The following is an 18,627-nucleotide window of genomic DNA, read 5'->3' as shown; positions in this document are numbered from 1 at the left end:
AGACGATTTTAAGCTGCAAATGGTCCCTGAGCCACACTTTGTACACAGTGAAACGTATACAGTCAAAGGAGAAAGTGTTTAATTGAAACATCTACAGACTTGACCACAGATTAACCAGTTTACATGGGTTGGTTTAAACCAGGGCAGTCAGGTTCTCCAGAGTCCTGCTGATGACCTGATTATTGGCTCAGGTGTGTTGGACCTGGGCCACACAGGTAGCACCGGACCTCGAGGTCTGCAGCTGAACACCGCTGGCTTAAAGTTTAGAACAATGAAAAAAAGTAAAAAATGAATGTGGTAAGTGACTCTGAAAGGAGGATGTCTGGTCCACTCTACCTTCCAGCACTGCTTCGGTTCAGTCAGAGGTTCTGCTCAGCTCTGCTCATCACTCTGAAGGTACCAACAAGCATTTCAATCAGCATGAGGTTTGGACTTTGACTAGGCCATTGCAACATGTTCTTTCTTTTCCTTTTTCATTCTGCTGTGTTTGGGATCATGGTTCTGCTGATTTGGTCCAAGCTTTAGCTGCCGACCAGCTGGACTCAGACTCAGCTTGATCTACAGAGAACCTCATGTATGGTCCACTCAGCGACTGCAGGTGAAGAGAAAACCATCAGACGTTCCTCTCTGTGCCTGACAGCTGGTATGATGCATTTGAGATTAGTTACTGAGGGTTAAAGCCTACAAAAGCAGCTTCCAGTCCTTTTGCTTACTGCAAAATAAAGAATAATAAAGAATGCGACATTTAGGATGCATAAACTCAACGTTTGTGGTGTAGTTAAATTTGTCTTAAATCTCATCTAATGTTTAAATAGCTGTAGATTATGTTGTTAAATAACAAATGATTAGACCCTGAATATGGACAAAGTGACAGGAACAGGAATCCAAAAGTTTTCTTCTGCCCAATTGTTTTCAAACCAAACTCTGATTTAATTCCTTTTTTGGTAATTGTAGTTTTTCATACTTAGTGCTGCTCATTTTTTCCTTTAATTATCTGAATGCAAATGAATCGAGAGAAAACTTGATTGAAATATTTGCTGTTTGGCTTCCTGTGAACACGTTCTCTTTGTTACGTCCAGAGCTCCTGGGATCTTGAGCTTCATTCAACTCCAGCGTTGTCAGCCTGAAAGGTCCAGTCTTATTCTTTGGTTCTGTGAGCACCGGGCGGTCTAACCTGACAGGAAACCTCAGAAGGTGTGCTTACTTTCCTGGGTGCGTTCCCTGCGTTTAACACGAAGCAAACAGAGTCGAGTCGTTTTGTCTTAAAAGCTTTTTAATGGCTTTTTGCACATATGTAACAGAGATGGGGAGAAGTCTACGGGTGCAGATCCAACTAGCAGTGACCCCCGGTCCGCATCACACCGACCACCTAACCTAGAACCCCCCCCAGGCCTGACGCCCACCCCACCTACCCCCACCGTGGCGTTACTGATTGTGCAGAATGAAGAAATATCTTGTTACTATGCTTACAGTGACAGAGGAATGCACACTATACTTATCAAACTGCCAGAGATTTTAGCACAAAATTATATTAAGAAAAGAAATGAAGCGGGGCCCCAGGGCCGCCGCAGGGCCACAAGGCCGCCGCAGGGCCGCCGCAGGGCCACAAGGCCGCCGCAGGGACCACCCCCCAGTGAAGAGTCAGTTATCTGAGATGAAAGAGTCGGATTTCCTCCATCAGCTGCGGGGAGAGAGAAAAAAACTCCAACATTTTATGATTCAGCTTTCACATGTTTGGGCTCATTCCTGCTGCTCTATGGAAGGCCATTAATGACAAAATTCCAGAAACAAATCGTTATTTGGTCCTGGTGTTAAATTTAGCCTAAAACACAGAATCCAGAGCTGCTTCGTTATCACAATCTTCAAATCCGTCTTTTTTTCACAGAAAAAATATATTTCCACCATCTGCCCAGAAAAATAGTTTTAAATGCAGAAATGTGTTTTTATATGAAAAGGTGCAAGATTACTCTGCTTATTTTTTGGGGAAAAAAAGTTAGATCATTGACAATCATTAAAAGCTCTGGTGATTTCTATTTAGTGAACTGCAAATATTTTATGATTTGTAGTAAATAAACAGTTTTCTTCTACACTGCATCATAGTGAAGGCACAAAATGTGGATAATAAGTCATTTGCCAAACAAAAAAAAACGTGTTAACTGGGTCATTAAACATTTAACAGGTTTAAGTGATGCAGTTTTCTCATCATCCTCAATCATCTGAGACTTTTTACCGTTTGATTGAGGAGAAACGTTACAGCTCAGGTTTATTTCAGTGAATTTTGTCATGAAGGACCTTCCATACAGAGCGTCCACACATATAGCTCAAACAGATTTCACTGCAAAGCTCATCAGCGGCAAAAAGTCTGAAATCTTTTAACAACAGAGCTGAAGCCAACAAGCAAGCGACCGATATTCACTTCCAGAAATGTACTTTTTATCAATCCACTTAACAGCAATGCTTAAAGGTAACATCTACGCCTTCTTACTTCAGACTAAATAAACCTCAGAGACATCTTAACCGGGGAACACTAAACTAAACATCAGGAAATAAAGGCCAGAGGTTAATGTTTTAGAAACATAGTTAAAAGAGAAAAGAAACCTGATTGGTTGTTGGAAAAGGATCAAACACTCCTTGGGGTCTCATAGATTCCTCCATGGAGCTGAATCCACGGCTCCTTCATTCAGGGTTTATGTTTCCACATAACAAAAGTTTAGATCACTGAAGCTTATCACGCTTGGTCATATTATTAGTACTAATAAGTGAAGCATTAAACACAGGTTTATCTTAAACAGTTTGTTATACACAAGTTATACATACAGTTGGAAGCAGGGCAGGGCAGCGCTCCGGATCCCACAGACTCTGGGCTGCTGCAGGAATTAGACTGCACCCGAGCAGCAGCAGCACCCAGACCGGGTCAGAGAGGGAATCCAGAGGGAGACCCGGCCCTGCTCTCAGTTTCCCCTCTACACAGGGATACACGGCATCTTGCAAAGACAAGGCCTCGCAAAAAGGCTGAGGATGGACCCAGACAGGCGCGGACACTTCCAGGGAACGACCGGGGAGCGCAACACGACCCACGACAGGCAGAACTCAACGGAACCAAGCTGGAGCGACGAGAAACAGCGGTAAGGAGAGCAGAGCGGGGGTTCCTCCACGCGGTGATTGTATCTGTGGGACAGCAGCTGCCTGAAGCGTCCAGCGGTGGTTGTGTCCCGGCTCCGGGACGCCGGCGGGGCCTTTACGGCTAAACTGGAGCTCTGAGCCCACCGGACGGTTGAGAGGCACAGAGTGGAGAGTTTTGGCTCGGAGCTGGCATGCTGGAGTCACGCTTTGAGAGGAAGAGGAGGAGGAAGAGGGGCTGTCTGGGATCAGGTGACGGAGCAGGAAGCTGGAGGAGCAGGCTAAGGTTAGTTATTCTTTAATGTGACGCCGTCAGGACGGGTTAAACCAGAGCGGAGGCCGTCATCACCGCCGCCATCAGCAGAACCTGAATGGATGACTTGGCCGACAGATGAGGAGCTGTGACCACAGGTGGAGCGATGAGGAGGATCCCAGACAGCACCAGAGGAGAGGAGAGGAGGAGGGAGGGAAGAGAGGGAAGAAAGAAAGAGGAGCGTCTATTTCTTCTTGCTGAACAGACTGAAGCGTTTCTCCTTGTCTTTCTCTCGTTTGCCCGGACTCGACTCGGCGGTGGTGGCCGCCACGGTGGCCGGCAGCGTCTGAGCGCGTGCGGCGGGGGCCGGCGTGCTGTGGCTGCTGGGCGTGACCTCTGACCTGCCGCCCACCACCGCCTCAGAGATCTTCACCATCCAGGAGTTCATCTCCTCCTAGAGGGCAGAAGGAGGAATGCAGTCAGGGTCCATCTCATAAAAATAAACGTTTTACCCAACAGCGACGTCTGAGTCTGTCAGACTGATCCTGATTTAACGGAACCGACAGTTTCTCATCTACTGAGTCAAATCAGCTGGAACCGTTCAGAGCCAAAACATCAGAATTATCAACAACTTTGTCTGGAGTCATATCAGATGGAGTGTAGTTGTTGTTACTTACGTCATCTTTGGCTTGGAAGAGATACTCGTTCCCATCAGTGATCCTGTGGAAGTTCATACATGTCATTAATCAGGTTTATCAGTGATGTTATTAATATATTCCTGCTTTATGCCACACAGCAGGTCTAAAATGACAGCAGAGGCTCCTCCAGGAAAACCCAGTGCAGCTTGATACCAGGTGTTAGAAAAATAAAGAAATATAAAGAGAACATCAGCAGTTTCAGAGATGTTGGATCAATGGAGTGAAGACGTTAGAGAAGGAAATCTGCTCTGGATCATCACTAAAGCTTTCTGGATTTAAGGGAAGCTGATCAACTGAGGAGCTTTATAATCACTGGCTTCATCTAAAGGTGAGTAAACTGGTCAGAAATCCTCTGTCCAGCTGTTTTATTCTGATCTCTCACTGCTGCCTTAATGTGACTCATGTTACTTTAATATAGATCATTTATTACAGTTTCCTCTCACATGTACAGTATCCATTTAAAGCTACACAGTCCTGCTTTCTGCAGCAATCATTGTGTTGATGAGCTGCTCTGAGCGACGCTCAGCTGCTATCTGAGGTTTATTTCAGCTGCTGGGATCCAGTCAGATCAACCTGATCCTCCAGCTGATGGTCGCCGTCTGGGTTTGTTTGGGAGCATTTTTAGACGTTAATCATTTATGTTGATCAAAAATTGATGGTGCGCCTTATATATGATTAAAGTTGTGCTGACTGACTGATTTTATGTGGTACAATGAGCTCATAAATCTGTTAAAATGTGTAAATACGACTCTGGTTAGCAATGAAGCCGCTCCACTCAGTAGATATTAGGAGCATTACGGTACACTGTGTCCCTACCTGAGGACCCCTGAGCTGTCTACCAGACTGCCTGACTGTAATGTCTAAACTAGAAGTGCAGTCATGTAAGGCAGCCTGGAGTACGTGCTAGCAACAATAAACCTAGTAAGTTAATTCAATATAAAAGTTTATTTTGCTGTGGATGTGGAGGAGAGATATTAAACACTCATAATATTTAATGCACCTTATAATCTGAAAAATACGGTATATTGATTTTAGGCCACATTTTCTGGCCTGTTTTGGTTTTAAACCAAAGATATTAGAATGTTTATATGATGTGCTGCTGAAACAAAAAGCTATTTGTGATGCAGATTTTAACCATTTATAGGCTGCTACAGAGAAATAAACTATCCTTAAACTAAAACTTTAATTCTGAGTAATAAAGTAATAAAGCTGAGGGAGCGGGTCCATCAGAGGAACATCCTGCAGGTAAGCTGACGGCTCCTTCCTCCTCACACTCACTTGAGCTTGAAGACGTGCTTCTTCTTCTTGTAGTCCACGGCCACCTCACACAGCGCCTCCTTCAGGCTGACGGGGATCTCGCTGTGGTAGGGGATGCCCTGACTGGCGCTCTTCTGGTCCTTGTAGAAGCCCATCTCCTGCTGGTTGATCACGCAGTAGACGTTGTGCCACGACCTGCAGAGACGCAGCAGGAGTCCCACATGGACATCAGTGGCCGGCCTTCCTCTGGCCTCACAGAGACAATCAGCAGCAGAAAACCTTTAGTTTCCCTCTGTAGGCCGAGCTGGTGTACGGTTAAACGTTTAGCTGCAGTGGTAGGAGACCCATTTCTGCTCCTGGAAGCAGCCAAGCTCTCAACATCTTAGTGTTTTCAGTTTAATCAGGAACTTTTCCAGGTCTCAACCCGTCCTGTCCATCATTTAGCTGATGATATTCTGATCTATCTGCCTAAACCAGTAGAGCTATATCACAAACAGCTTTCATGGTTCAGTCAGTGTTTGGTTTTTTTTAATAATTCATCTTTTAATCTGTTGGAAGTTTGTTAAACAGATTTTCTGCAGCCTGTGGAGGAGTCCTACCTGTTGGAGGCCTTCTTGTTGTGGCCCTCCCACTCGTGTTTGCGATGCAGGAAGCCCTCCATCTGCGGCGCGGGCGCGTCCTGCTGGCTTTTAGCCGGCAGCGTCGCCGCCTGGCTGGCTTTGCCTTTACGGGAACCCCCGGGGGAGGCCGAGGGGCTGGGCTCCTGGACGCCGTTCACCACCTCGCCCCCGTCCACGTTCTCCTGCGATCAGAGGGAGGCAGAGTCAGACGGCTGGAGATGGAGGCGGGGCAGATGTTTCAGAAGCGGTAAATCAGTCAGAGCTGCGACATGCAGAGCAGAAAACAATCAGATGCTGGGAAGACGCTGCGGCTCGTCTGAAGGGACGTTCCTGATGGGTAGCTGTGGACCTGAGGGTCTCAGCCGGCACCAAACCCACTAAAGATGGTGTCTGCCACAGACCCCTGGTAACATTTATGAAATCATCGTCTTAGCTTCAAACTTTAGTCTGTGAGCCACTATAAAATATGCTAAAAATTATGTTTCTTTTACTTTTTTACTTTAAACAAGAGAAAAGTCTGTGTGTTACTTGCTAAAAGCTATTATGAAAAACATGTTTTTCAAATCAGGAAAATCAAAACCTAAATGCAACCAGAGGGAGGTTTCACTGGAGAACCAGAAAAAAACAAAACAATGAAAAGTAAAAAAAAAAAAAAGGATCCAAAAGACAAACTTGTTTCTAGAGACAAAGGAAGCGCTTCCTAACAGGGAAATAAATTCTCCAAACATTTAGTCTGACTAAATCTAAACTTTTTATCCAGGTTTAATGGACTTTCTGCTGGTAGCAGAACTCTGGGTCTTAATGCATTTCCACCACCAGGAGGCGCTCTAATAATTCCACTTTTTAAAGAATAAAACAGACAAATTCAGCTGTTAGAACTAATCTAGACTGTTTCCACCCAGCTTTGGCCCACTGAGGTTAAAGTTCTGACCCAAACAGAACATTTCAGGTTCTATGGTTTGCTGTGAGAACAGACTGAGATCATCTGGCATCATCCTGAGCCGGAGCCATAACTCTTCATCGTCACCGTGAAACCCGGAGCGGTTCTGGTTCTGGACTTGTCCAGAACCCCAGCAGGTCCGGCAGCTCGTCCTGAGCTCTGGTTCTGCCGGTCACTCATCATGCACTGATCTCTGGCTTCATGCAGTCACACCACCACCGCAGATCACACAGTTAGAGCCAAGCAGAGGAAGCAGACGCCACACAATCAAACAATTATCCAGCAGATTGCTTGGAAGAATCAGTCTGAGTTAACGGTGAGGGGGGAAAGTGATTTGTTTTCCACGCCACTCCACAGCCACGCTGTTACCCTGTCACAGCTCCTCAGGGCGGCTGGACGCTGGCTGACCAATCAGAGGAGAGATCCTGAGCGAAGGTCTGGACCCATCCTGGCAGCCTGGACCTGGAGAACCGATGGCGTCTCTGACCCTCAACAAACCCTGAGCCTGGTTCTGTTTCCCCAACAGGAGGCCGGTTCCTATCTGTGACCCGTAGAACCGGACAGAACCGGACAGAACCTGGGACTCCCAGCGCAGGAGGCCTGAAGCTTTGGCTTCTGCTCACGACGAAGGGATTAAAAACGACGAGAAGGTTCCTCTGAACAGGCGACCAGCCTACCTGACCCAGGTTCTGCAGAACCACCAAGGTTCTGCAGAACCAGGTTCTGCAGACTCTTCACACAAATTCAACTTTCTGGGTTCAAAAGCTACAAGTTTAATGAACAAAATATCTTTATTTTCTATTATCTTATATTATTTATCATTAATAGAACATATTAATCAATTATATCAATGCAGCTCACCAAAAAACATTAACAGTCATTTTTTATCATTTAGAGAGTTTAACAGCCAATGAGAATCATGATGTTTTTGGTTTTTACTTCATTTTTATTAATAATTTATTAATAATATTGGTGAAGCTGGACGGATGCAGCTCAGAGTAATGTCCAGATATGATACATCTGATATATATCTGCTCATATCTGAGAATATGTTTAATTTAAGAACAAGGTTCCTCTACTTTTGTCTGACGTCATAATTCTGAGGAAAACAAAAAGGCCCAATATCTAATTATGCATTAAAATTATCAGGTATTTTTACTAACGTTTTCCAGCAGCATTTTTTTCTTTTTGTGGCTATTTAAGCTTCTCTATAACTGCAGAATAACTGAGCTAACATCTGCTGAATGCAGTCATTTTCAGCTGGAACCACAGTGAAATTAAACGATGTTACCGGGAATAAGAACCCATTCCAGCGTGGTACCGGGCCCACTACTAAAAAGTTACAGCAATTATTTGTTCAATGTAAACATAATATTTAATATAAAGCTGGACAATATAAATGCTATTTACTAGATAGACTGAGTTTATAAATAATTAGTGGATTTTTTTTCTTTTGTTTTATACAATTGGAAATTTACATTTTTGAAACTAAGTCTTATAGTATGTTTTTTTTTCTTCTGCGTTGCAAGGATGTTTTGTGTTGATATTCTTTTTTGTTGCTTATTGTATATATTTGCACATATTTTTAATCAAATTTTTTTAAAGAAAAAAAAAGTTTTATTTAGGATCGATCAGCAGGATGAACAGATCACTGAGATTATCTAGTTTTGAACTTTTAAGTGTCTTATTTCTCTTTATTTTAAATATTGCAGCTTGCTGTTTAGAACAAAGTCAAAATAACATAAAACTCTGTGGTTCCAACGTTAAATAAATGCTTTTAGCAGGATGTCTAAAAAGCATCCGTCCAGAGTTTAATCTGTTGATCATTTTCTTTCATTTAGGACTAAATTAGTTTAAAATTGACCTGAAAGCTACAGCTGATGGTCTGATTCCCATCATTTCCTCCATTTTCCTCCCCCAGGCTGAGAGTTAATGCTGCTTTAGATCCAAGCAGAGAAACTAACTGAACACCAGGAGGAGGAAACGCTGCTGATGGAGGCGGCGCCCAGCGGGAGACACAGAAACATGGACGAGACATCAGGAGACACACCAGGACGGCTCAGAGGGGACACTGGTTCTGACGGGTTTATTGGGAATGTGTGTTAGTCTGGGAACAACTGAGGGAAGGATGGACATGCAACAGAAAACATGAGGACAACAAAAAGAGAAATGATTACAGTCAACGATGAAAACAACCAAAAAACCCGGGAGGAGGAACAAGCACTCATCCACTCACACCGGGGGACACCAGGGGACACCAGGGGACACTAGTGGGGGGACACTGAGTGGTGTGAAATGAAAGATGAGTCCTTTAAATGATCAGTATAATGATGGACGTGTGATGAAATGTTTTCGATTTTGGTTAAACATTAAAACGTCTAAATCTGACAAAATGAAACTGTTCAGCATTTAAAATAATAACAATAATAATAATAATAATAATAAAAACTATTAGACGGAGGCAGAAAGCGAGTTCAGCAGCGTTGAGTAGAAACACTGCAGAGAACAATTAGTTGAGCTGTTTCTGCTCATCATTACTAATTGAACACTAGACGCTCCTCATGTCCAATTAAAACTGCGTTAAGAGGAGCTGGTTCTGTTAAATACTCCCACATTTAAGATTAGATCATATTAAACAGATTTATGGTCCTTTTCTATGTTTTTTTAATCAGATAATGTGGCTGCTAGGTGAACAGGAAGTCTTTAGCAGCAGTGAAACCGTCTGAAACAGAACCAGAACCAGAACCAGAACCAGAACCAGAACCTGTTCGGTCTTTGGCTGCTAATCCAGCCAGAACAGATTCTGTCAAAGTGCAGCTATGAAACTTTAAAGAGTGTTAAGAAAAAAACGTCTCTGTTCTCTCTAACGTGTTTTAGAAACAGTGATCTATGTTTCAGCAGCTGTAATGTTACAGTGCAGCGTGTTACTGACTCAATGCGTGACTCAATGAGAGGAAATGAAGATGTGAACACGCTGGTTAACACGCGATGAAGATGAGAGCTTCAGGAGGAAACGTGTTCTGCTTTTTCAAACTAAAACTTACTTTCAGAATAAAGGCATAAAGTGTAATATATATAATTATTGTAGCTTTTAAATGTCCATCTGTGACAAACAGCTTCAAACTATGATTATTTCAAAAGTTAACAACTTAAAACCATAAAAATACTTGTAATTATATTGACCATTTATAACGTAAATAATAAAACATCATTTAATATATTTTATTTAAGACAGCAAGTTTAAGACATTTATCTTAAAATAAACACAACGATTAGTTGATTTTCTATGTTTTGCTGTTTTTTTATGCTGTTTTTCTTGATATGCTGATGATGCGATGATTTACATCAGAGGATAAATCTAACAAACGGCTTTAACTGAGCTCTGCCTGTGTGGCTTTATGTGGCGTTCAGGTGTTCATGTTCCACAGGGTGAGTTTGTAAATGATGACGTAAATGAGCAGAAAGATTAGCAGCTGCGGGGAGAGGAGGACGGGCGCGTCCAGCTGAAGGAGACAGAGGAGAGAACGGAGGAGGGATGAAAACTGCTTTTCTGGGAATAAACCAGTTTGTCTAATATTTCTGGTCCCAACATTTACAGCCACACTCACACCACACATCACTTCCTGATCACATGGGTCATGTTACCTGTAGTCTATAGCACCTATAACATGTGTTCTCTGGTGTAGCCTTAATTTGAACAGGTAAAAACAGGAATGTTGTGTTTGGAGGAAAAAAATGCAGCAATCCTTTCAGTACAGACAGTTTCAGCCTAGAAATTCTCCTGCAGCTTTAAGTCATTAAAAACAAACCTGAACTTCCACCTGAACCTCCTCCCTCGATTAATTCAGAGGAGCAACTACTTCCTGACTGGATCCATGAAGGAACCATTTAATTAAAGTAAATGTGGATGAAGGAATGATCCTGGAGAGGTAAAACGTGCTTTTAGCTGCGGTTGCACTTCATTCATCGTTCGTTCACTAAATAAAACTAAAGCTGGTCCTGATGAGCTCCAGTCAGAGCTACAGCTGAGTTGTTTTATAGTCTGAGGGTAAGATGATAAAGTCTGTCCTACAATGAGCTCTTAGAAGATGGATCCAGCTGATTTTACCAGCATCTATGATCTATAACCGTGTAAATTAAAATCTGATTAAAATAAAACATCTTGGGAACAAAGTAATGGAGGGGAATGTTGTGACTTGGTGGGGAGAACGGAGGGTTTTCTACAGGCAGTGTGTTGTGGATGTTTGGACATCATGTCTTTGGGAGACCTCGGCCCACTGCTGCAGCGGCGGCGGCTGCAGCGATGGCCCTGCGGCTCTGCAGGGTGCTGCTGTATGTCTGGTAGGCAGGTGGGTGGTAACTAACCCTGGGGGACTCCTGCTCGGACGGCAGCCCGTTCTGGGACGCCGGCTCGCCCTCTCTGCAGAAACACACAAATACGTCCAGACATCAGCGCTCTGCTGCCAAAAGGATCCCTGTCCCACTGACTCTGGGATCCTTTCTATACAGAGGTCAGAACAACATCTGCTAAAACAAACTGAAGCTAAACCAATTAATATGAGCTATTAGGCTATTTTCAAACTGAAGAGAAAACCTTAAACAATATATTAAACACAAAAGCAACAAAACAGACAATAAGGACCAAATACTCATTTGTGAACAATAACTGAAAATGTTTTCTTCACACAAGTGAAATAAAAAGCTCTAGAAACCTGGAAAATGCTTTTTATGCAATGTTTCAGATACGTTTAATAAAAATCTAAGATTTTTGAGATGGACTTAACTTAATACACCTTAAGAAAAATGTTAACTCCTGTTTTCTTCAATCTAAATCAACAGCTTATCCCTGATTTCATTTAATGACAAAATTAAAACATAATGAGTAACTTTTTTTCTGTGATTTCACACAAGAGTAAAATGCTGCAAGTATAACTTTGTTGAATGGGAGGTTTAACTGGAAAGTTAAACCTCCCATTCAACACTCCCCCTTAAACCTCATAGTTAAATTCCCAGTTAAAACTCCCATTTAAACCTCCCATTTCACCCTCCCATTAAACCCTCCCAGTTAAACGTTCCAGTTAACCCTCCCAGTTATCATCTCATTTGACCCTCCCAGTTAACCCTCCCATTTCACCCTCCCACTTAAACGTTCCAGTTAACCCTCCCATTTAACCTTCCCATTAAAACTCCCATTTAACCCTCCCATTTCACCCAGTATATCTGTCCTCACCTGCTCTGAGCTGCAGCTTCAGCAGCTTGGGCCTCGGCTGGTTGCCTCTTCTTCTCCTCTTCCTCCTGCCTTCTTCTCACTTCCAGTAACTCCATCTGGACACAGAATCACAGTGAGAGTCTAGTTCTGATGCTGGGAGGTCTGGACCGGTCCGGACCGGTCTGTCCCTGCTCTCCTCACCGTGGTCAGCCTCTCCAGCGCAGAAAAGCGCTCCTCCCAGGTGGCGGCGGACTTCTCGAAGGCCTCGTGGCGTTTGATGAGCTTCTCCACCTCGTCCACGCTCTGGCCCATCTCCCTGCTGGACAGGTAGGGCTCCTGGCCCAGCAGCCAGGCCTCGGCCACGCCCGCGTCCCTGGAGAACTGGTGCACCTCCAGCACTGGAGACACATTCACAGGTCAGACGGGACTCAGTGGCCTCTGGACCAGATGAACCAGGACAATCCTCTCACCCAGTCTGAGCCACTCCCATCGGTCCTCCCACTTATCAATCATCTCTTTCCTCTTGTCCGTCAGCTGCAGCAACTTCTCTTTAATCTGGCGCAGAAAACAGGTTCCACATTAAAAATGAAGATGTTGACATGGAGTTATACGGAGGACAAAGTGCTTCTATCTCCTGCCCTGACAGCTGAATCCTTCTCAGTGGAGCCTGTTGATCAGAGCACTCTGAGGCCAGCTGCAGTAAATACTCAAGTATTAATAAAGTATTAATGTGAAGTATTAATAAAGTATTAATGGACAGCAGAGCAGAAGCACGTCAACCAGAACGCTACTTAACATCAGTTTGTATTTCCTCTCCCACTGGCTGCATTCTTTGCTTCACTTCTGCTGAATTAAACTGAACTAAACTGAATTAAACTTCTTAAATCGCTTTTCTACAGTAAACAGAATCTGGATCTAAATTAAATAACTTTCTGGAATTCAATCTAGTGTATGTGGGATTCAACAGATAAACAGAAGCTTATCTGTTCAAAGAACTGACTTTATTTTCTGTCCATTAAAGTCCAGCTTTAAAGCTCAGAAAACATTATTTCCCTCTTATTGATTCCTCTGAAATGAAAGCAGATAGAATATTGTTTCAGTTTAAATCAGTGTCTGAAGATGAGCAGCTGGTTTAAAAGAGCAGCTTTTAAGAACTTTGATCCATTTAGCAGATTCTTTAAAACTCATCCCTCTCAGTTCCTGACTACAGGTTTTACTATAACAGCAGTTTTTCCCCTGCAGTAAATTAGCTGTTAGCTGCCGGTAACTGTGGGGATATAAAATATATTTTTATTCTGTCAGTAAAGTCCTCCTGAGCAGCGACACATGGCGGCCAGCAGGCGGCGCTGTCCCCACCTCCTCTGAAGCGTAGTGTTTGCGGGCCAGCAGCGCCTTGCCCAGCTCGATGCAGGCGGTGAAGCTGTCGTTACGAGCGTCGATCTCCGCCTTGATGCCCTGATGGTTGTTCATCAGCAGCTCCACCGACGACACGTCCCTGAAAGACACAGAGACCCACGTCACACACCCACAGAGACACAGAGACACACAGAGACACACGTCACACACCCACAGAGACCCACAGAGACACAGAGAGACCCACAGAGACCCACAGAGACACAGAGACACACGTCACACACCCACAGAGACCCACAGAGACACAGACCCACAGAGACAGAGACCCACAGAGACACAGACCCACAGAGACAGAGACCCACAGAGACAGAGACCCACAGAGACAGAGACCCACAGAGACAGAGACCCACAGACCCACAGACCCACAGACCCACATACCCACAGAGACCCACAGACCCACATACCCACACACCCACAGAGACACAGAGACCCACATAGACAGAGACCCACACACCCACAGAGACCCACAGACCCACAGAGACACAGACCCACAGAGACACAGAGACCCACACACCCACAGAGACCCACAGACCCACAGAGACCCACGTCACACACCCACAGAGACACACAGAGACACAGAGACAGAGACCCACAGAGACCCACAGAGACAGAGACCCACAGAGACAGACCCAAAGACCCACAGAGACCCACGTCACACACCCACAGACCCACAAAGACACAGAGACACACGTCACACACCCACAGAGACCCACACACCCACAGAGACCCCACAGAGACCCACAGAGACAGAGACCCACAGACCCACAGAGACAGAGACCCACAGAGACAGACCCACAGAGACAGGGACCCACACACCCACAGACAACAGAAAACACCTTCATGAACAGAGAGGAGAGCATCAGCAAGAGAGACAGGATGAATCCTTCAGTTTCTAGGTTAACTGGAGGAAATGGACTCTAAAGTGGTTTTAGTGAATCAAACTAAACATTTCAGCTTCACCTGCTGAAGAAAAACAGAAAACGTGGTCTATGATGCTAAAGCTAATCCTGCTAAAGCTAATCCTGCTAGAGAACACACCACACACCCTAGGTTTGGGTTTGCTGGGGATAAAACCCATAGAAGTTTATCTACGTAGATGATGTCTATGATAAAACCTCCAACCAGCCGAGAAGGAGCCATGGTTTTAAAAGAACTCCTTAGATGGTGGCAGGTCATCAGGAACCCAGAGGATCTGCTCAGACTCCTCCAGGGGAACGAAGGTGAGCCTCCTACCTGGGCTTCTCCTGCGCCTCGATCAGCCGGATCACGTCCTCCATCCACAGCATCAGGTCCCGCACCAGGCTGAAGAAGCGGAACTTGTCGGCCGTGTCGACCAGCTTGGCCCGCCGGCCCTCCGCCGCCTCCAGCAGGTTCTTCCAGGCCTCCAGGACCTGCAGGGAACATGAGGGAATCATCAGGCATCCAGCTGTGGACAGACAGCAGGACGGTCTCTGAGGAGGAACACGTCCCCTGTCAGCAGCAGAGGGAGGTTCTTTAAGGTCCGTCTGTCATGAAGCTGCTGCTCTATCAGCTCAGGGAACTAAACCAAAGAGGTCCAGGCAAACAATCAGAACATTTCATCGTGCAGAAGGTTGCAGAAGCTCCGCCAGCAGCAGCAGCAGAAACAAAGCCTCGGGTTTTTAACTGTTGCTACATGATGCTGTTTTATCGCCACTAACAAAGATCCGTCTCCATGTCCAGAGGATCCAGCTCCTAACAGAACCGGCAGATGGTCCTGAGCCCGCTGAGCTTCAGCTGAGCACATGTGGACCTGACGGTACCAGGTTCTGTCTACAAACGTTCTCATCAGTCTGTCCTGTCAGCAGCACCACCTTTAAAGGTTCTGCTGAAGCAGAACCCAGTGGTTCCGCTCAGGAGCAGAACCAGAACAGCCGGTTCTATTCCTGACCCGTACTGATGAAAGCATGAAGCACAGGAGGCTGAGGAAGCTTTGGGTCAGTAACTACGTCTGCATGGAGCAGAACCGGGGCTGACCGCCTGGAATGTTTGTTTTAACGTTCTCAGCAGCCCAGCCGGGCGGAGCTGAGCGGCTGCTACCAGCTCCGCCCGGCTGTGAGAAGGTTAAGACAAACGTTCCAGCAGGCCGGAGGCTAAGGCTCGGTGAGAGCTGCATGAAAGAGGACTAAAATGCTGCTGGAGATCATTTTAGTCGCCACAGAAACAGAAAGCCTGGAGGAGCAGCCAAAACGAACGCTGATGCAAAGCTGACGCTGGAGCGAAGCGGAGTCTCACCTCTCCCTTTCTCTTCTGGCTCACAGGGAGGAGATGCAGGGAAACATACAGGGATGGTCAAAACACAACAGCATCAACAACACGCTGCAACACTTCCTGACATGTGGGCTTTACCGGACCAACCAGAGATCTGAGGAATCACCAGCATCCTGATATACAGAGGGAGGTGAATATAACGACCTCTGGTCAATGTGTGTTAGACTCCTGGAAATCAGGTTAAAGCTTGATCTCTCCAGAGATTTAGAAAATCCAACCTTTAATTTGAGAACAAAAATTAAGCATCTATTGGTTTAAAAGCAAATGACCTCATTCAGAACCAGGAAAATCACTTTAAAACAAATACAATTGTTTTCTATTGAACATTTTTGAAGAACTGGATCTATACTGTCACGTTTCCTGGGGGATGTATTTAATGTGACACTGAGGCCTTCCACTGTCAGCCAATGGCGCCTCTGCTGGAGGAAGTTGAGGTTTGCACTGAACAGGTAAAACATGATTGGCAAAATTATCAGACAGCACGGGATTAATTTCCACTGTTATGCTGATGACACTCAGCTATATTTATCCATAAATCCTGATGAATCCAATCAGTTACTTCGACTGCAGTCATGTCTTGATGACATCAAAAGCTGGAGGACTTTAAATTTCCTGCATTTAAATTCTGACAAGACAGAAATTGTAATCTTTGGACCAGAGTCTTCAAAAAAATAAAGTTCTTAATCAATCACTTAATCTGGATGGCATTAACCTGGCCCCTGGTAATAAAGTAAAAAATCTTGGTGTTATTTTTGACCAAGACATGTCATTTAAATCCCATATTAAACAGGTTTCCAGAGTTTCCTTTTTTTCACCTCCGGAATATCGCCAAAATTAGAAACATTCTGTCCAGGAGTGATGCTGAAAAACTGGTCCATGCATTTGTTACTTCAAGGCTGGACTATTGTAATTCTTTACTATCAGGAATTCCACAAAATGCAGTTCAAAGTCTTCAGCTGATCCAAAATGCTGCAGCAAGAGTTCTGATGAAAATCAACAAGAGGGATCATATTTCTCCTGTTTTAGCTTCCCTTCATTGGCTTCCTGTTAAATCAAGAATAGAATTTAAAATTCTCCTTCTAACGTATAAAGCCCTTAATAATCAAGCTCCATCATAAATCAGAGCTCTGATTACCCCGTATGTTCCTAACAGAGCACTTCACTCTCAGACTGCAGGTCTGCTGGTGGTTCCTAGAGTCTCTAAAAGTAGAATGGGAGGCAGATCCTTTAGCTATCAGGCTCCTCTCCTGTGGAACCAACTCCCAGTTTTGGTCCGTGAGGCAGACACCCCGTCTACTTTTAAGACTAATCTTAAAACTTTCCTTTGTGACAAAGCTTCTAGTCAGAGTGGCTCATGTTACCCTGAGCTATCTCTATAGTTGTGCTGTGATAGGCTTAGGCTGCTGGTCAGCGGTGGAACCAGGAAGGAATGTGTGGTAGAACCCTCCTGTTGGGTAAGGTGGAGGATCTGTGATGCTGTGGGCCTGGTTCTGGTACCTTACTACTGTTCATGGCATCATAAACCCTGAGACATCAGGACATATGGAATAAAACTCTAGTGGTTTCTTCTGGAAATGGGTCATTATCGGGTCTTTGAGCAGAATAATGATCAGAAACATCTGGACCAGTCAACACAGAACCTTCAATGAAAAACCTTCACAGAAAAACCTTTGGCTGAAGAACTGAGAGCACCAGACAGAACCAGGACTCTGGAGCATAGAGAGACAGTGTATAGATGTGGTTGTTCTCTAATTAAAGGCTGGATTCTTCAGAGTGAGAATCTACCGGGAGGTGGAAGAGCCGCTCCTGGGTCTGGAGGCTCTGATGGATCAACTGGGATGAACTATTTATCTATTTATTCATTCTTTTTCCCTCGTTTGCACATGTTTGTATATCTGGAGCGTGTAAGGAAAATAATTCCTCTGGGATATTAAAGTATTTCTAAATTTGATTCTGATTCTGAACTAGTCCCTTTATGCTGGTGCATTTTCCCTTCAGTGGTGAATGTTTGTTACATTTGGTTGTTGAACTGAAATTCAATTGGAGCATTGATGTGTGAACCCCTGAAGGTGTTTAGTGTTCCTTCACCTCTCTGGTCTCTGAGCTTTAACTGAAGATCTGAGTGATTTAACAGCAGCAGGTGTGAATGAAGCCGCCTGAGTGACGGGTCTGCAGCCGGTACCAGGTTCTGATCCCTCATGGTGGACCTTAACTCTGGATGGATCTTTATCTCCTGTGACTTTAAAGCAGTTTAGAATCAAATCTAGGTTTAATGGACCAATAATCAGATTAATAGGACTTCATCCCTCAGTAACTGAGCAGAACCAGAACCCACCGGTGGGTCGGCTCTGCCAGGGCGCCGTGTGTTCATGCAGAGTCTCAGATGATACCTGATGCCATTTTTTTTAATTTTTTTGGGAGATTTTTTTGCGGCTCTAGAGGCTTTTTACCACAGTAGGCTGACAGGAAGAGGAAGAGAGACACGGACCTCGGGTCGGACCTCGCTGAGGACCAAGGCCTCTGCTCATGGGTCATGCTACCCGCTGCGTCACCAACGCGCCCAATTGATGCCATTTTTATGCTTATTTTAAGTCAAATTTAACTTAAAACCATCTGAGATTATTTTTGGCCTGATGATTGAAGAAATGTGCCGTTTCTAGTTCATCTCCATGACTTTAGCTGATATAAAGACCCAGCTTTAGGTTTATGTGTTTAAATAAAAGACATGGACCTTTGACCTGCAGTGAGGAGCAGCTGGATGACCTTTGACCTCCAGTGAGGAGCAGGTGGATGACCTTTGACCTGCAGTCAGAGCCCTGACAGCGAGC

General features: G+C 44.7%; 1 protein-coding gene across 1 annotated transcript in view; it reads right to left on the bottom strand.

Moving 5' to 3' along the window:
• Positions 1 to 1,255: 1,255 nt before the first annotated feature.
• The window catches only part of LOC105917595 (spectrin beta chain, non-erythrocytic 1), a 102,182-nt gene continuing 84,810 nt past the window's right edge, over positions 1,256 to 18,627 (bottom strand). The window contains exons 35-44 of the mRNA XM_036126326.1: positions 14,744 to 14,901; positions 13,454 to 13,592; positions 12,568 to 12,652; positions 12,299 to 12,495; positions 12,119 to 12,213; positions 11,254 to 11,308; positions 5,928 to 6,130; positions 5,350 to 5,523; positions 4,051 to 4,093; positions 1,256 to 3,827 (exon numbers count right to left, since the gene is read on the bottom strand). Coding sequence (XP_035982219.1) covers positions 3,618 to 3,827; positions 4,051 to 4,093; positions 5,350 to 5,523; positions 5,928 to 6,130; positions 11,254 to 11,308; positions 12,119 to 12,213; positions 12,299 to 12,495; positions 12,568 to 12,652; positions 13,454 to 13,592; positions 14,744 to 14,901 — 1,359 coding nt within the window. The 3' untranslated portion in view covers positions 1,256 to 3,617. The remainder of the gene's footprint in view (positions 3,828 to 4,050; positions 4,094 to 5,349; positions 5,524 to 5,927; positions 6,131 to 11,253; positions 11,309 to 12,118; positions 12,214 to 12,298; positions 12,496 to 12,567; positions 12,653 to 13,453; positions 13,593 to 14,743; positions 14,902 to 18,627) is intronic.

This window comes from Fundulus heteroclitus, chromosome 22, assembly GCF_011125445.2.
Source record: "Fundulus heteroclitus isolate FHET01 chromosome 22, MU-UCD_Fhet_4.1, whole genome shotgun sequence".
NCBI lineage: Eukaryota > Metazoa > Chordata > Actinopteri > Cyprinodontiformes > Fundulidae > Fundulus > Fundulus heteroclitus.
This window is presented reverse-complemented; position numbering and strand designations above follow the sequence as displayed.